The sequence below is a fragment of the Eschrichtius robustus genome, chromosome 1 (assembly GCF_028021215.1).
Source record: "Eschrichtius robustus isolate mEscRob2 chromosome 1, mEscRob2.pri, whole genome shotgun sequence".
Classification (NCBI taxonomy): domain Eukaryota; kingdom Metazoa; phylum Chordata; class Mammalia; order Artiodactyla; family Eschrichtiidae; genus Eschrichtius; species Eschrichtius robustus.
Genome location: NC_090824.1, coordinates 71667532 through 71685000, shown reverse-complemented (window position 1 = coordinate 71685000; position 17469 = coordinate 71667532). Strand labels below are relative to the sequence as shown.

The following is a 17469-nucleotide window of genomic DNA, read 5'->3' as shown; positions in this document are numbered from 1 at the left end:
TTGCACCAGTCAACTCCTGGTATTCCACTAATGTTTTCCCTCCTTTGCCAAGTATTGCACCAACTAAGTTTTCTGGCACTGCTATTTCAACTACATCCTTTGATCCATCTGTGGACTTTTCTGTTCCTAGAATGGCACTGGCAGCTAGGGGAGAAGCAGCTCCAAAGTATCCATTGGTTGCAGCAGTAGCAGCAGCCAGGCTACCTAATGCGAATGTCCCCGCCGTACCACCAGCTGTGCTGCCACTGGCTGAGGCCTCACTGGCATAGGTGGCCAACAAATTGGCTGCTGCTGCCGCTGGGTTGGCACTGGCAGCTGCTGCAGCCAAAGCCCCTGTTGCTGCCGCTTGACTGAGACCTAAACCTAATGTGTTGAGATTGTATCCGTAGCTGGCTAATGTATTAAGTGCAGAGGTGATGGCCACCAGGTCATTGCCCGTGAAGCCAGATAAAACTGCTGGAAAGGCTGCAACGCCAGCAAGGTTAGCATGTCCTAATAGCCCTGCGGCTGCTGCAGCGGTTGGTAGAACTTCAGCAGTGTTTGCATAAGGAGATCCGGTTGGATTGGAATTTGCCACTGGACCTGTAACATTGGCATAACTGATATTGAGACAGCTGCCACTCTGTGGATCCTCTTGTATCTTCTGGATGATAAGTTCAACAGCTTTTCGGTTTTGTTCAGGTTCTCCACTCACAGTGACAACCCTCTCTTGCAGGTTGATCCCATCAGGTTTCTGGGAAAGCTGCACCCAAGCCCCTGACTGCTCCATTATAGCCTTCACAGTAGCACCTCCCTTCCCTATTATCAGACCTGCTGTGCTGTTGGGAACTATAATCTTTACCTGTAATTAAAAAAAATACGTATAAATAATACTTCTGTTTTGCACACATACATTATATTACTTTGCTATCCTAGAAAAAGTAAAATAGTAAATTGAATATTAGTTTAAACATAATTTATGAAAGATACAAATATCACAATTTCTAAAGTGACATTTTTCACATTTTAATACAATTATCTTGTAAAATTAGACTTCTCAAAGGAAAAGGCAATTTTCAATTTTAAATTATTGAACAAAAATTTTCCTTGACTCTGTGAATTTTGCGTAAGTTATAAAAGAGAGGAAATCATAACATTTCATCAATGATAACATTTTTATATGGCTCCAAAATCAAAATGCTGTGGATGATCCTTCACCTACTTAGCTGTAAGAATATCTTTGCTCTAAAACATATAAAAACAAAGAGTGGAGGATTATAAAGCAAAGTTAGTACAGATAAAAAGTAGGAAAGTTCTTGAGTCCCTTTATAACATTAATTTCATGTTCCTTATCACCTAGTAATTTTTGTGTTGTTCAATACCTTACTTACTTTATGACTAATATTTTCAGAAATGGAGGTCAATATATTTATTAGTAGTAGTATTTTAGTTTTTCAACTAAAGTGACACCAACCTATAACTTTATAAAAATAACAAATACCTCTAAATAATATAAAAATTTTCAATTGCTTTTAGGTAGGTTAGGGGCTATTTGAGAATGATATTACATGGATGTTCTATCTAAATTTGTAAAATGACTATTTTGATTAGGTAGATCATTCTCTTTTTGGCAGTAATAGCTACATTTTTAAAAACAGCTTACAACCATATTGTCAAAGGTTACTGAAAAATTACTGTAGTCACATGAATACTTACAACGATTCAATGTGACTGTACGAAGTATAGGCATTTTAGCTAATTTGTTCTGAAACATCCAGCTACAAAACCCAGCATATTTTTATTTATTTAGTCATAATCAAATACTATTATAAGAGGTATAAAATCAGTATGTTATTTTTATAATCCTTAAAATTAAAATACAGATATTAACATTTAAAGTTATGTTTTGGTAGCACAAAGATACATATGACACTGTTTTATGACTCATCAGGTAGATAAAAAATTGTGAATGTCCTGTCACTGACAAAGCACTGAAGGAACTGCTTTCCTTGTCCCAGACATTTAAACGGGCAGGCTGAAATATCTGTTGAAATTTGAGCAGAAATTTAGTTGAGATCATCTATGAGATATCTCATTAGTTAATTTTTAGCAAGTATTGTCATGTTATCTTTAAAACACAGATTTGGGTACGGATATTTTTTTTAAAAGTAGAGCCATGCATTTTTAGGAAGGTATAGCAAGCAGTGAAAGTATAAATTCAAATTCTAGACTGGGTTACCTCATAAATATATTTACATGTATTAAACACACACACACACATACCACACAACTTTTCTTACCACACATATAATTTATAGTCACAGTAGAATTTTGTTTCATTACGATTTGTCTATATAATCATTTCATTTTTTTTGAAAAAAATCTAAATTTTCTAGAGACATTTCTTCGGAATGTTAAATATATCCCTCATATTCCCCTGATTCAGTGCATTCAGTTTCAAGAAGTAGACTGAGAAATAATTTTTTTAACATGTTAATTTGTTAATTTTGTTCACAGACTTTTTGGTAGAAAATTATTTGTCTGAAATGCTGAAATATGTTAAAGTGATATAATTAGAAAGTTAAAGCATGATTACATCTTACACCAATTATAAGATTAGAATCATCCTTACATTTTATCCTGTGCACATAAAATATTAAGAAAATTTACTTTTAAGGATTTAAAAATCCGAATGTTAAATATGATTATATTTTGTGAATATTTCTTTTGAAAATGAGAAACATTTTTGCGAAACAATATTGTTGAAAACATTTATATACTGACAAATTGAGGTGTTTCAATGTAATTTTTTTATGAAGAAAAATATATTAATCAACCAAGACTTTCGAAAGAGCTGTTCTTAAATTATTTTAAATTTTAATATCACTGCTGTTTTGCTCAATGTAATGATTGCCTGTATGATTATAACCCACGAAGAGAACAGCACATGAGAGGTTAATTATGGGAACTATCCTATAGACTGTCAATAAAAAGTAATGAAATATATAATTTTATAACATCCACTCTAAAATCACCTTAAGCTTGTATAAGGTATGTGAAGATGATGTTAATTTCTACTACACTGCATACCAGTCTCATACTATATTTATTGCACCTATAACCTTTTCTTTTAACTCTAGGACTAGTTTATGCTTCCAAAAGAACTTGCAAATATGTGCACAGTACTTATGTTACTTACACAAGCACATTACCTTGTCCTTCCTTTTAAAATTTTTCCCTCTAATCATTTTTCTTTCTTTTAAATATTCAAAAATTCTGAAATAACATATATTTCAGAAATAGTATGTGAACTTTTCATAAAAGTAAACATCTTCCAAAAAATATGTATCTTTGCATATTAAAGAATTACACCACATCATCTATCTTTATATTAAAGATGTCCTTATGTAGTAAGCACATTTTCTGGATTTTAGTTTTAACTATTTGAAATAATCTTATATGAAGTACTGTCAGACATATTTGTATTTGTTGTTTTACCAAATACCGATGTAGCCTCTGAATTTTGTTGGTATAATTGACATTTGTCCACATATAAAGGTGTGTTATGATTTAATAGAAGACATCAGTGATTGCATATTAATATTTGTAATATGTAGCATTTATCAACTTTAGATAGGAATAATTCTGCTTACAATGAATAATCTTAGAAATCAGAAAATTAAAGAAAATGTAAATGTAAGTTATTAAATTCCAAATTTAATAAATATACTTAGTAGCCTAGCCACTGAAAGTTACCCAACTTTTATTTCTGACACAAGGACATGAAAACCTCTTAGAATTACACTTTTTTCTCTGAAAAGTTAAAAAATACATCCATATTTATTTGCACATTTAATATTACTCTAATATGGACACAGAGAGGAAAGAGACCCTCTGAAAACAAGTTGAGACAAAAAGAAAAATTAATTCACTTGTATAATATCTCAGAGAGAGTAGTGTTCTATTTCCACCCTATGCGTCAGATCAGAGCCAAAAAGCAGTGAGACACAGGTGTGGAAGCTTGGAGATGGTGGGGAACTGAACACTGATTGGGTGGGGGTTGGAGGAAAGGAGTGTGGAGAATTATGTGAGATAACCTATTTGCTTACTTCTTAGATATAGGAATACAGCATTTACCTAAAGGAAAATCTCCGGGACTTCCCTGGTGGTGCAGTGGTTAAGAATCCGCCTGCCAATGCAGGGGGCACGGGTTCAAGCCCTGGTCCGGGAAGATCCCACATGCCACGGAGCAACTAAGCCCGTGCGCCACAACTACTGAGCCTGCACTCCAGAGGCCGCAAGCCACAACTACTGAAGCCCGTGTGCCTAGAGCCTGTGCTCCGCAACAAGAGAAGCCACCGCAATGAGAAGCCCGCGCACTGCAACAAAGAGTAGCCCCCGCTCACTGCAACCAGAGAAAGCCTACGTGCAGCAACGAAGACCCAACACAGACATAAATAAATAATAAATTTATTTTTTAAAAAAGGAAAATCTGTGTTTGCATCCCCACTGATATGACAAATAGCAAATTTTAATTGTATCTGTGACTTCATCTTCATTGGTAAAGTCTGTTAACACACTGACTTACATAATATTCTTATTTCTGAAGAACTGAAAGAAAGAAAAACTGGACCTTAAACAGCATACAATTATTTGGTGTAACATGTATCAGCTAAATCAGATATATTCCTGACAGTTACAAATCAGTTTTCCCTTCAGAACTATGATCTACAGTTGCTACCATCCACCCAATCTTCTATGAAATGCCTATTGAGTGGCCCAGGCCCTGTGTTGGGAGCTAGAAATAAAGGATACATATGGCACTGTTTCTGTCTTTAAGGAACTTCCAGATCAGTTATAGAAAACAGATGTGTCAATGTGTCAGTGCAGTCAAGTCTTAAAAGTGTGGGTACAGAAATATATAAAGGGTACAAAGGAGACAGAAAGCCTAACTGGAAGAAGAAGGGATAAGAAAATCTTTGAAAGATGATCATGTCTCATTTTTGTACTATCAGTAGCCTATTCTTTACTGTCAGACATTCCCAATGAGGTTGCTCTGTTATCTCTGTGTTGGAGAGTTCCTGTTCAAACCTAAGTCCATTTTAGTAGTGATGTGATGATCTGCTTAAATAATGGTATTATTTTTAAAGAAAAGAATTTTACTTAAATTCTGCTTATTCCTAGACTTACAACTGTTATATCAAAGAAACATGAAGTAAGATTAACAGTATAATTATACTAATTTTATTAGCATCAACTTTTCAGAAAAAAAAGTAATGAAGTGGCTGTTTCTCTATTTGCAACCACAAAAGAACCTCTATGGGAATCCCATGGAAAGGGTTAAAAATACCAAATAGGTAGGCTTTAATATTGATACGTTTCTGATTAAAAATAAGCATTAAGAAAAACACATTTACTCCTTTGCCAAGTAAGAACCCCAATTCATTATGGTCTTAAAAAAGAATGACAGTGTCTGTGGGCATCGTATTTCTTCATTATCATGGCAGGAAAATTATTGAACTATTTCATAAAGCGATACGTTAAAATAAATGCAAAACAAGTTCCAGTATAATTTAAGATAGCTCAATTAATAGTATGAACTATTTCATTTAGGGCTGTCATGTTATACACTATATATGTACTGCTTTCCATTTTCAAAGCAATTCCTATCAATTGTGGATACCTGCTATTTCATTCACTCAGTCAGCTGACGTCGATCTTCCATACAACAAGAGACTTCAGTTTTCCTTCAGGAAATAACCCTCTCTCATTCTGAGTGCCATGTACTTTAGGTAAGGCTGACCACCTTCCAATGCCTCTAGAAGTGGACACATGACCTAAGAAGCCTGCATATCACACTTTCCACACTCGTAGCAGGTACTGATTTGGGATTGAGCACATGACACAGGATGGTCCAATAAGAGTTAGCCTGAAGAATCTGTGAAATTGTTGGGATGGAAGTAACTGTGCGTTTAATCTAGCAAGAACACAAGCTTGATGTTACTAGTCCTATCTTGTCACTATACGGAAAGAGGAAGAAGCTGACTGAAAATAATTTTAAGTTGACTTAGATAAAAGGAGACTTCAGAAATGGAGAGAGAGAAGTCTCTGATACCATTTTGGCATCTGAATCTAACCATGTATAAAGCCAGCACAGAATCAATATAATTCCCTCCCTCTTTTTTTTTTTTTTGGTTAAGCCACTTAGAATTGGATTTCAATAACCTGTAATTGACAAAACAGTATCCTTGAAAATAAGTTCTTGTTATATCATGTAGTATTTGCCTATCCAAAAGAAATACTGACAGTTTATTGTATCTCTTGATGCTCTAAAAGTCAAGATGTCATAACTCTGGTAAAGAGACACGAGTGGATTATTTAACATACCTTTTACTGAGATATACATGATCTAACAGGATAAATCTCTTTCATTTGCCTAATGTATTACACCTTGGGCTACTGAGGCACCATTTATTAGTGGCCATTGGAGATGTATGTGTCATTTGGGGGATCCACACTGAACTGCTGACCAAAGTAAACTGAAAAAAGTGTATCTTTCTTTTGATTATAGATTTTAAAATATATAAATAACTGCCTTTCTAAAAAATACTGCTCTGACAAAGTATGTACGACAGAGCTACATGAAATATCCAAAATGAATGAAAAAGCAGCTCTTCCAACTCTCTACTAGTGTGTTTAATCTACTTACTTTTGATAACCAAATTCAAGGCAGTACAGTTTTCATAAGTATGTCTTTATATCTATCGTAAAATACCATGCTATCTTCTCTCATATATCCTTACCCCCCACCTACTGCCAACACCAGGTTTTAAACCTGGAAGCCATCTGTGCCTTCTCTTGCTCCCTAGATCTCTACATCCTGTTATGCACTGTTGATCTTTTTTCCCCTGAAATGCTTCTTGCCAGTCCTACTGCTTTAGCCTATCTAAAGGAATGTGTGGTGTAATAAAAAGAATCTAGAATTGACAGGACATATGGACCTTCACCCTGGCTCTGCTGTGTGACCTTTGTCAATCACTTCAGTTTCATCATCTATAAAATCAGACAACTTGATAAGACTGTGGATGAGTTTTTATTTTAGCATTATTAAAAAACCCTAATCAAAAGCCTTCAATGATCCTCTTCCAGCTACCCATTAAATTATCCAGACTCCTTATGTAGACATTCCAAATTCTCCATACCCTGTCCCCAACTTGTCTTCCCAGTTTCATTTTCTATGACTAGTATTCTATGCTGAATCCAAACTTTACCTGCTAGTTCTTAAATATACTCTATATTAGTTGTTTTTCTAGGTCTTTGCCTTTGTTTATTCATTTGTTCCAAATGACTAAAATGTTGCCTATATTTCCAACACTGTTCTTCCCCTTAAACTTACACATTTTTGCTTGCTGAAATCTTATGTCTTCCAGAGCAGCTTGAATGTAATGCAAAATATATGGATTTATGTAAGAGCTAAACAATAAAGTATTTGAAAGACTCCATCATGGCCATGCAGAAGTGTGTGTGTGTGTGTGTGTGTGTGTGTGTGTAAAATATGACACTGGGTTCTTAAAACAAAAACAACTTTATCATCTCTAAAATCTAAAATTCAAATTATATTGCACCCATACTGAAATTTACGAAAAGACAAATATACAGATGTTTTAATCTTGTCATAAAATTCCTGAAATCAGTAACACAGATTTGTCATTTAAAAATCCAATAAGATGGGCTTCCCTAGTGGCGCAGTGGTTGAGAATCTGCCTGCCAATGCAGGGGACACGGGTTCGAACCCTGGTCTGGGAAGATCCCACATGCCGCGGAGCAACTAGGCCCGTGAGCCACAACTACTGTGCCTGCGCGTCTGGAGCCTGTGCCCCGCAACAAGAGAGGCCGCGACAGTGAAAAGCCCGCGCACCGCAATTAAAAGTGGCCCCCGCTTGCCACAGCTAGAGACAGCCCTCGCATAGAAACAAAGACCCAACACAGCCAAAAAAATAAATAAATAAATAAATAAATAAGTAAAAAATCCAATAAGATTATAGTAATTAAATATGCACTATATGCCTTTTTCTTAATTTTTCATCAATGTATTATGTTCTTCCTATGCAATTTTGTAGCTTCTTACTAATCAAGCTTGTGGCTAGGCTTCTTTAGCCATAAAAAATGTGGTCAGATTGGTTCTAAAAGTCTAGAATATAAACATATTAGTGTTTACTTGATTAAGCAATGAACTGGATCAATTAATAAGATGACGAAATGACAGTGTCTATGAATCATAATCACAATTCATAACTGGTGCAGTTACCTCCCACACCTTGCCTTGCTTCAAGCAATTGCATTTTTACCTTAAAATAATTGACTTTAAAAAGTTCTGTGGAGACCATACATCCATTTTATATCTTCTTCCTAAGGGCCATACTTTACTTTCCCCTCTGGCTGTAAGACATGGCAGAAAATGACAGTACACCTCTTTTTTGTGACTCTTTGGAACAAGACAGAAGAATGAATGATAATCACCAAAAAATTTCTAAAGGCAGATAAAGTTTAACTGAACTATTTTTTTTTTGACTTAACATATTTTTCACTTTTCCCCTTGAAGCATTAATCCAAGTTTTTTTTTTTCTTTTGGTGACTGTTGCATATTTTAAAAATATACCATATTACATGTCAGAGAGGGATATACTTAGGAATAAGAATAATAGGAGAAATCTATTCTTTATAAGAAGAAGGAAGTGAAAAAAAAGCTAGACATAATGATATCAAAAAAGAATACTACTAGAAGTCAAGTAATTATGAAGAAACCGTGAGGGTTGTAAATGATAAACTATTATAGAGCAGCTCATTATTTACAAATGAAAATAATTTGAGGTATTGTCTTCTTAATGCTTACTAAACCAGCTTTTACTAAATTGAGGTTAAATTTCTGGAAGTCCCATTTGCCATTACCATCCATGTGTCAGATTATCAAAAAGCTCTTTGAAACTATTATTATTATTTTTAAACCCTCTCTTTTTGGCTCATCTCTTCCAGGGCATGTACACTAAGATATATGTTCAGAGTTCTTAATTCTGATTAGTGAAAAAATATATCTGAAATATTTGGGCTTTTTATATGAAAACTAATATTTTCAACTTAATATTTTAAAGGTTGCAACAATCAATTTAAGTGAAATTGATTGAAATCAATTGAAAAAGTGAAAAATAGCCATGCACATGAAAGTAGGGGCTGTGTTTACTGAAGTAGATGATGGACAGGTGTGAAAGAAAAGGATAGAGGGAATCAGGAATTATATTTTGGATATATCAAGTTTGAAATGCCTACCAGTCATCCAAGTGAAGATATCAAGTAGGTGATTGGCTATGAGTTTGAGAGTTAACATAGAGATAGTATTTAAAGCCAGAGAAATGGATAAGGTAATCCAGTGGAAGGTAAAAGTGAACAAACAATTCATTAAATAGTGGACAGCAAAGAATTGTGCAGGATAAGAAAATATTTAACTTCTAAAATAATCAAAGATATTCAAAGCAGAGCAGCAAAATTAATCACCAAAAAAAAAAAAAAAAGGCAAACCAAATGAAAATGAGGGAATGGCTTAACTACTAATCTCTTTCTTTTAATCTCTTTTCTGTGGCAGTATATATCAGCTTTTGGAAATCACCTTATAGAACACATTAAGTTATAAAATGAGCATAATCTTTAACTTAGTTTCTCTCCTTCTGTGATCCATCTGGGAAATAATCCAAAACATGGAAAATGTCATATACACAGAACAGTGAAAAGACACTATATAAAGCTATAAAATAATGTGGAAAATATCTATGCAAAATTTTAAAAATACATAAATGTATACATAGGATTTAAATTAAACAGTATAAAATTATATGCAGATAAAACTGAAATAAAGAAAATAATAGAGGTTGGGTTTCAGATGAGCTTTTCTTCTTACCATATAAACCTTGTCTTAAATTTTTAAAAATTAGTATCACAAAAGGAAATAGAAAAATTATCCCCAAATTAGGATGTTGAATAAACAAATGCCGCAAAAGCAGAATAAACAATTCATTTAAAATAAATTTAGTATATTTCTGGTATTCATTGAACAATTATTTACTGAGTTCCAGGTACTGTTCCAGATGTTGGAAATACAGAGTTAAATAAAAAGGTTAAGATCTCGCTTTCATGAAGCTTCCGGACATGTGGTACAATAAATACTAATAAACATTTAAATGTGTATATAAAATGATTTGATAAATGACAGAAAAGCAGATTTATAAAATACTTTAAAATTTTAAAATAAGACAATTTAAAATCATAGTTTTAAATAAGAATCATATAATTATGCTAAATGCCTGTTTAGGAAAACCACAAAGTTAATCTAATCTAGGAATATAAAGCCATTTAAAAGTCTGAGTTTGGTACATGGGTTGATTTAATATTCTATAATGTAAGCAAACTAATTTGATAAGATATTATTGGAAGTAAATTTCTCAGCTATGTTTAAAAACTGATCTCTATTTAAACTTACGTAACTAGGTAACTAATTATTAAGAAAACTTTCACAATTTGGATTACTTTGCTTTTACAAATTTTTGATTAAGCCATTTTTACCATTAAAATTAAGTATTATTATTAATTAGTTAATGATAGATTGATGTACCATATTTTAACATGATTTAAAATATTATTGAAATCAAATTACAGTTGCTTGTATTTTATATTTATTAATCAAGCTAATTCAACATTTCTTATATTTTAATTTCACCAAGAATTTTTCTGAAGGCAGTATTTGTTTTTTTAAAAATAATAGGTGCCTACATTTCAATGTCTTATTAGTAAAGGGAAGTTGACAATTTACTATCACAAGTGACTGTCATTAAGAAATGAAAATGTCCTGAATTATTCTTATTACATTAATACTTGTAATGTGCAAATACATATTGACTAATATATAAAAAGCTACAGAAAAATGTCTGCAATTTAACAAAATGTATTATTAGTCATAAAACTAAATTCTTTTCCTACATATGGATTGAAGTAATTCACTTCTAATACTTAATGAATCACAAATAAAAATACATTACTTTTATAGCCATTATTTGTCTAAAGTTAGTGAAACAGATCACTTCCTTTCTCAAATATATTTTTAAAGAGTAATTGAAGGACTGTATCACCTAATGGAAGGAAAAAAACAATAGCTAAACCAAAGACCAATAAAATAAATTATAAGGTACTAGGTTCAGAAGAAAAGGTGAGAAAAAGATCAACTGGAATATTCCCAAATCAAAGATTAAAAAATTAGAAAAAACAAGAGACAATTTTTATTCCACAGTGATCAGGTATCAAACTCCTCAATCTGGCAAAACTATGAGAATATGCAAAGATATTATCAGAGAGAATATGCAAAGATTTTCCTATTTCTAAGCTTTTTTAAAATAAAATTAAAATATTGAAAATAAACTTGATAACTACCTGATTTTCCTGTTTTATGTATTTCCCATTTTATATGGCTCTATTTGAAAGATTAAAAAATTCTGTTGAAGGGTATATATACACACACACAGAGCAAGACTAGTGCACATTCTGGAGTGATGAGGCACTAAGTGCTTTAGTTAGCTAAAGGCACATATAACGTTCTGTCTTGAGAACACACTGTGTGCAAGAACTACCAGAGCTATGACTGCAGGGAGAATGCTGATGAAACAAACAACCACCCTTACCTACTAGGTGGTCCAGAAAGACGAAGAACATTGCGTATCTGCCTACTTACCAGCCAACACTAGACAAGGCACTCTGCATTTTTATCAGTGACTGAGCCATATATGGGATGTAAAATAAGGAACATTTCATATTTCATTAACTCTTTCCCTCTGAAGTTTACCATTTTCTTCAATCTGAAAACTTGAAAAGCCCTAGGCTCTCCATAAATACAAATATGTCTTCATATGAAATCATACCTTTAGAAGGGACTTTGGAAGGTCACATAACATGGGATTTACTAAATGATGTGTTATAATTCTACCCTGAAAATATTAATGGTGTGCTGCTTTCAGCAGTAATTCTTAACTTGCCCTCAGGAAGATCCTCTGATGCCCATCACTGGGTGTGAAGGACAAACCATCTACAGCATAGCACACTAACAAAATTAGAAGTTTGCTGTGGAATGGGTATGGTTAGGAAGTGCTCATTTAGCTCTCCGCCATAAATTTTGGCAAGAATATTGCTAAACAATCTTTAAAAACAGTAATGTAATCTGCATATATAAAGATTTCCAAGGTTAGAGAACCTCTAACTGTATTTGGTAACAGTCAAAAGACTACTACTGCTATCTGAAAAGACAATCATCCTTTGTATAATATTTCTTCATAGATTTAAATTGTATTAATTAGTAACCTTTACTGTTTTCAGTGATAATACTAACACTTTCCCTTCAACTTGTGCACAAATCAAATCAAATCAAATATTTGTTCTTTAATTTAATGTTAATCAAATAATATTCAAAGTGTGTTATTTCATTAAAAAGTCGAAGTAAAGTTGTGAAGAGATAGTGTTATGTAATACACAATTATATAATTATCGTATTTTTAATAAACTACTGTGCATTTTTCATATGGTAAATGGTGATTCACAAATAACAAGAGGCTTCAGGAAACATTTTTCCAACTCTTCAAATATAGATGCCTAATCTCATCCTAAATCTATTAAATAAGAATCCACACAGGTAATTTTGATGAGGCTAGAATTGAGAACCTTTGATATATTAATTAACAAAGAATAAAGAAAACTATTACAAATATTGCATAATCATTTAATTTGGCATAACTTTAACTTCTGAAACAACTGCCAGTTCCTTTGCCACTTAGTAAGAGTCTCCTCTGATCCTAAAGCCTCTCTTGTGATCCTTCTTGAAACTCCTCAAAAAGCATCCCACAACTAGGAAATGAAGGAGTCAAGTAGTCCAAACAGATACCTAATATCAAAGACAGTCCAATCTTTCTCAATCTTTTGGAAAGTTGCCACTTTATATTCCTTAAAACATTACATAATATCGCAACTGGAGCCATTATTTTTTTCCATCTTGTTTTACATTCCCTTAGTTAACACTTTAAAAACAAAGTAGAAACATAAAAAGTTAATAATGTTCATATTCCTTGTCATCACCCTGATGATTCATGAACACAAGATATTTTTGACTTAAAAATAAGGCCATATGTTTCTTAGCAACTTAATTTTCTTTAGTTAATATATTACAAACACTATTCTAGGCCAATTTATATGGCTCTAACTCACTATTTTTAATAGCTTCACCACATAATATTCTACAATACCATATTTATTCAGCCACTCTCCTGTTAAAGCAGGTGGTTTTCCAACTTTTACCACTGTAAATAATACTGCAATATACATCTTTGTCTATATTTCTATGAATTGGTACATTAAATTTTACTGGGTAGATTCTCAAAAGCTGTAATATTATAGCATTTCTTATATCAACACTGTATGAGAATGATTATTTCCTATATTCTTGACAGCACTTTTAATTTATAAACACATGCACACACACACAGGCCCACACACAGAGATTAAATTTTTGTGTTCTTGATATATGTGCATTATATACACACACATAAAGTTTTGTCTACCTGGTAAAAAAAAATATAATCTTGTGATGTTGATTCAAATTTTCCTGATGCCTGGTAAGGTTAAACATGCTTTCATATGTTTATTGGGCATTTCCATTTCCTCTTCTGAAAACTGCCTTTTCATAATCTTGACCTATTTTTTTCTCCTGGGTTTTTATTTTTTAATATCAATCTAGGGTTTCTCTGTATAGTAATTAATTCACTGTCAAATGTGTTCAACATATTTTTCCAAGCGTACTGTCACCTTTTGCTTATTAATAGTGTATTCTACTATACCAAAATATAAAATATTTATATATTTGAATGTTTTAACCTATTCCTTTATGTTTTAGATTTCCTTCTTGCTTAAGAAAGTCACCCTCAACTTGATTTCACACACCATAATTTCATCAAATAGTCTCACAGTTTCAATCTTGAATGCATTGAGATTTATTTTTACATATTGTACAAGGTAGAGGTCAAATTTATTTTCTTTCAGGTGGATAGTCAAGTATGCCAGCACCGTTTATTAAATAAAACATCCTTTTCTAAAATAAATAAAATGACACAACTATTACTCTGGATCAGGCAGTGTTCTAAATGCTTCTCATGTACTGATTCATTTAAGAATCATGACAACCCTATGAAGTAGTCACTGTTATTATTCATTTTACAAACAGAAAACACATGGTGAAGTTAAGGATGTTTCCTCAAATCCGAAAATTAGGAAGTGGCAAAGAAACTAGGAACTATGGCCTAAGAGTACAGTTCTCTTAATCCCTAGATTACACTACCTTTCTTAATGAATGACAGAATACAGTTAAGTATGTACTTGGATCTATTGATATTTCTGAAATCTCTTTTATGTTTCATTGACCAATTATATTTGTTTGTGTTAATACCACATGGCTTTTATTATTATTGCAAAATTTCACTTGAAGAAGGGATTTTCAAAAATAAAAAATGAGTTTTAAAACATATAGACCATAAGCCTATTCTTCCAACTAACACTGGTCACTCAACAAATATTGAGAACCTATAATGCTCCTGGTTAGTGCTTCTTAATACATCAGAGAATAAAACGAAGACCACTGTTCTCATGTAACTTATTTTCTAGGAAAGTGAGACTGACAATACACAATAAATATGATAATAAGCAAAGTATGTAGTATTCCATGAGGCAATGGAAAACAATACAGCAAGATAAAGGGAATCAGAAGTACTTGGGGGAATGGGGAGGCCAGGTTGCAATATCAAATAGGGTGGCCAGGTATATCCTTCTCCATAGGGTATTGAGAGGTGAATTTTGAACAAAGACTTGACGACTATGAAGGTGTTAGCCAAGTAGATCTCTGAGATAAGAGAATTTCGTGCAGAGAGAGGCAAGCACATGTCTAATGTCTGCAAGGAAACGGAAGCAGGTGAATTTGCCTGGGGCAGAGTGAGGAAGGAGGCAAGTGGTAGGAAATGAAGTGAACATGGTAATGTGGCAAGGTCCAGATCTTGTAAGTTAATGGATGTCATTTTGGGGATATTGGCTTTTGCTGAGTGCAATGGAAAACTATCACAGGTGTAATTTTTAAAAACTGACATATTTTAGAAGCCATAGTCTGCTCAGTGGAGAACAGACTTTGGGGAGCAAAGGTAGAAAGTCAGAGAAACCTATACAGAGGCCTTTGGAATAATTCAGGCTTGGACTAGGGTAGCAGTAGATGTAATGAGAAGTGGTCAACATTCTATATATTTTTTAATGGTAGAGTCAACATTATTTCTTATAGGAACTGGATTTGGGGTATTAAAGAAAAGAGATGAGGATGAATCCAAGATTTCTGATCTGAGAAAGTGGATGTATGGAATTGCTTCAACTGAGACGGTAAAGGCTATAGGTGGAGCAGGTCTGGAGTAGTTTTAGGACTTCTGAATTAAAGATGTCCCTTAGATATGGACGTGGAAATGCGGAGTGGGAAACTGGATACAGTCTGTAGTTTCACTCTGAGATCCAGATGAGAGATAAATGTGAACCCAAGTTATGTGGGATCTTACACAATTTTAGAGGACATCTTTGTCCTCTACATTCAAAATTATAAAGATAAAACTAGGTAGAGGGCCTTGTAATAAGCATGTGCAGGTTAGGAATCTTAAGGCTTAAGCTTCATTAGTTCATAGTAAACCTGCCTCTCATTGGAAACATAAATTTTGCATATGTCCGAATATAAAAGCCAAGGTATTATATGAAGAGAAAGAAAACTATATACCCAGAAAGAGTTTCAAGTATTAAGACCCGGATCACTCCAACATTAAGAGGGATGATGGGAAGAACTAGCAAAGGATTTTGAGATGAAGCACAAGGTATGATACAGGAGGAAAATCAAGGTTGTGCAATAATATCCTAGAAGCCAAGTAATGAAAGTATACCAAGAAAGTGAAAGTGACAAATTATAACAAATACTGTTGATAGGCCAAATAACATGTAGATGGAGAACAGACAACTGGAATTAGCTATGTGATCATCGCTGATATCCTATGCAAACACAGTTTTGGTAGAATGGAGGCAAAAACCTGATAGGAGTGAATTTAAGAAAAGATGGGAAGACAGAAACTGGAAAACAGAGAGTAAATAACTTTTGTGAGTTTTGCTACAAAGGAGTATAAGAAATAGGGCATTAGCTGCTGAGGGAAGTGAGATTAAAAGAAGTTCTGTTTTGTCTTTTAAGATGGGAGAAAAAAAACAGAGGTATGCATGCTGATGGGAATGATCCTATAGAGATCAGAAACTTGAAAGATAAAGGAGAGAGAAGGTAGAATTGTTGAAGAGATGACCTTGAGTAAAGAAAAAATAATAAGGTTTAATGTGCAACTGAAATTACCGGTTTTAGACAGGAGCAGGGAAAGTTTATGGTAATAGATGAGAGGTAGAATATGTGGGTATAAATGAAGCTGTGATTTTGTACAATTTTTCTTTTTATTGCTTCCATTTTTCTCAGTGAAGTAGGAAGTAAGATCATCAGCCGGGAGTGAGGATGGAGCAAGAGATATTGGGGTGCTGTTGCAGGGACAATTCTTCGATGGCCCCATGATCTCTGCTCCCTTGGTGTTATGCCTTGTATAGTTCCCTCCATTTAAGTGTGAGTAGAAATTGTGACCTGATTTCTAATCAACAGAATATGGCAAAGGGATGGAATGTCACTGCTCTGATTAAGTTACACTGTATGGCAAAGGAAGTAAGAAGTCACGCCTGTGTTTAGGTTCAGTAAGACTTCATCTTGCTAACACACAACGGAAAGAGAGAGATTTTCCTGTTGGCTTTGCAAGAAGCAAACAGCCAAACCGTGAAATGCCTGTAGAGAGGGTCACACAGCAGGGAACCTGGGCAGCCTCTAGATTCTGAGAGCTTCCTCTTGCCAACAGCCAATGAGGAGTTGGGGTCCTCAGTCACACAGCTGCAAAAAACTGGATGCTGCCATCAACCTACATGAACTTAAAATCGGATTAGTCTCCAGTGAAGCCTCTAGATGAGAATACACCCCAGCCAATACTTTGATTGCTGACTTGTGACTCTGAGCAGAGGACTCAGCTAACAGTGCCTTTGACTCTTGACTCATAAAAACTATGAGATAATAAAGGTGCGCTGTTTAAGCCAATAAGTTTGTGGTAATCTTTTATACGGCAACAGAAAACTAATTAAAGGAAAGGAGAAAGGAGACAAGAATTTATGAAACAGTCCTCTAAAGAGTAAAAAAGTGACTGGGCTCATGACTACCTGACAGAATTAAGGGTCCATTTGAGATCTGTGTTCATGAAATAATCAAAGCAGGACCAGTGAGCTCTATTTGTGTTTTTCTGTAACTATAGCAAAAGTGCTATATAT

General features: G+C 33.7%; 1 protein-coding gene across 4 annotated transcripts in view; it reads right to left on the bottom strand.

Moving 5' to 3' along the window:
- NOVA1 (NOVA alternative splicing regulator 1) overlaps positions 1-17469 on the bottom strand; it is a 138610-nt gene that overhangs the window by 2245 nt on the left and 118896 nt on the right. For all 4 annotated transcript variants that reach the window (XM_068546705.1, XM_068546724.1, XM_068546733.1 and 1 more), the window contains one exon: positions 1-841. This exon is cut by the window's left edge and continues 2245 nt beyond it. In XM_068546705.1, coding sequence (XP_068402806.1) covers positions 1-841 — 841 coding nt within the window. The remainder of the gene's footprint in view (positions 842-17469) is intronic.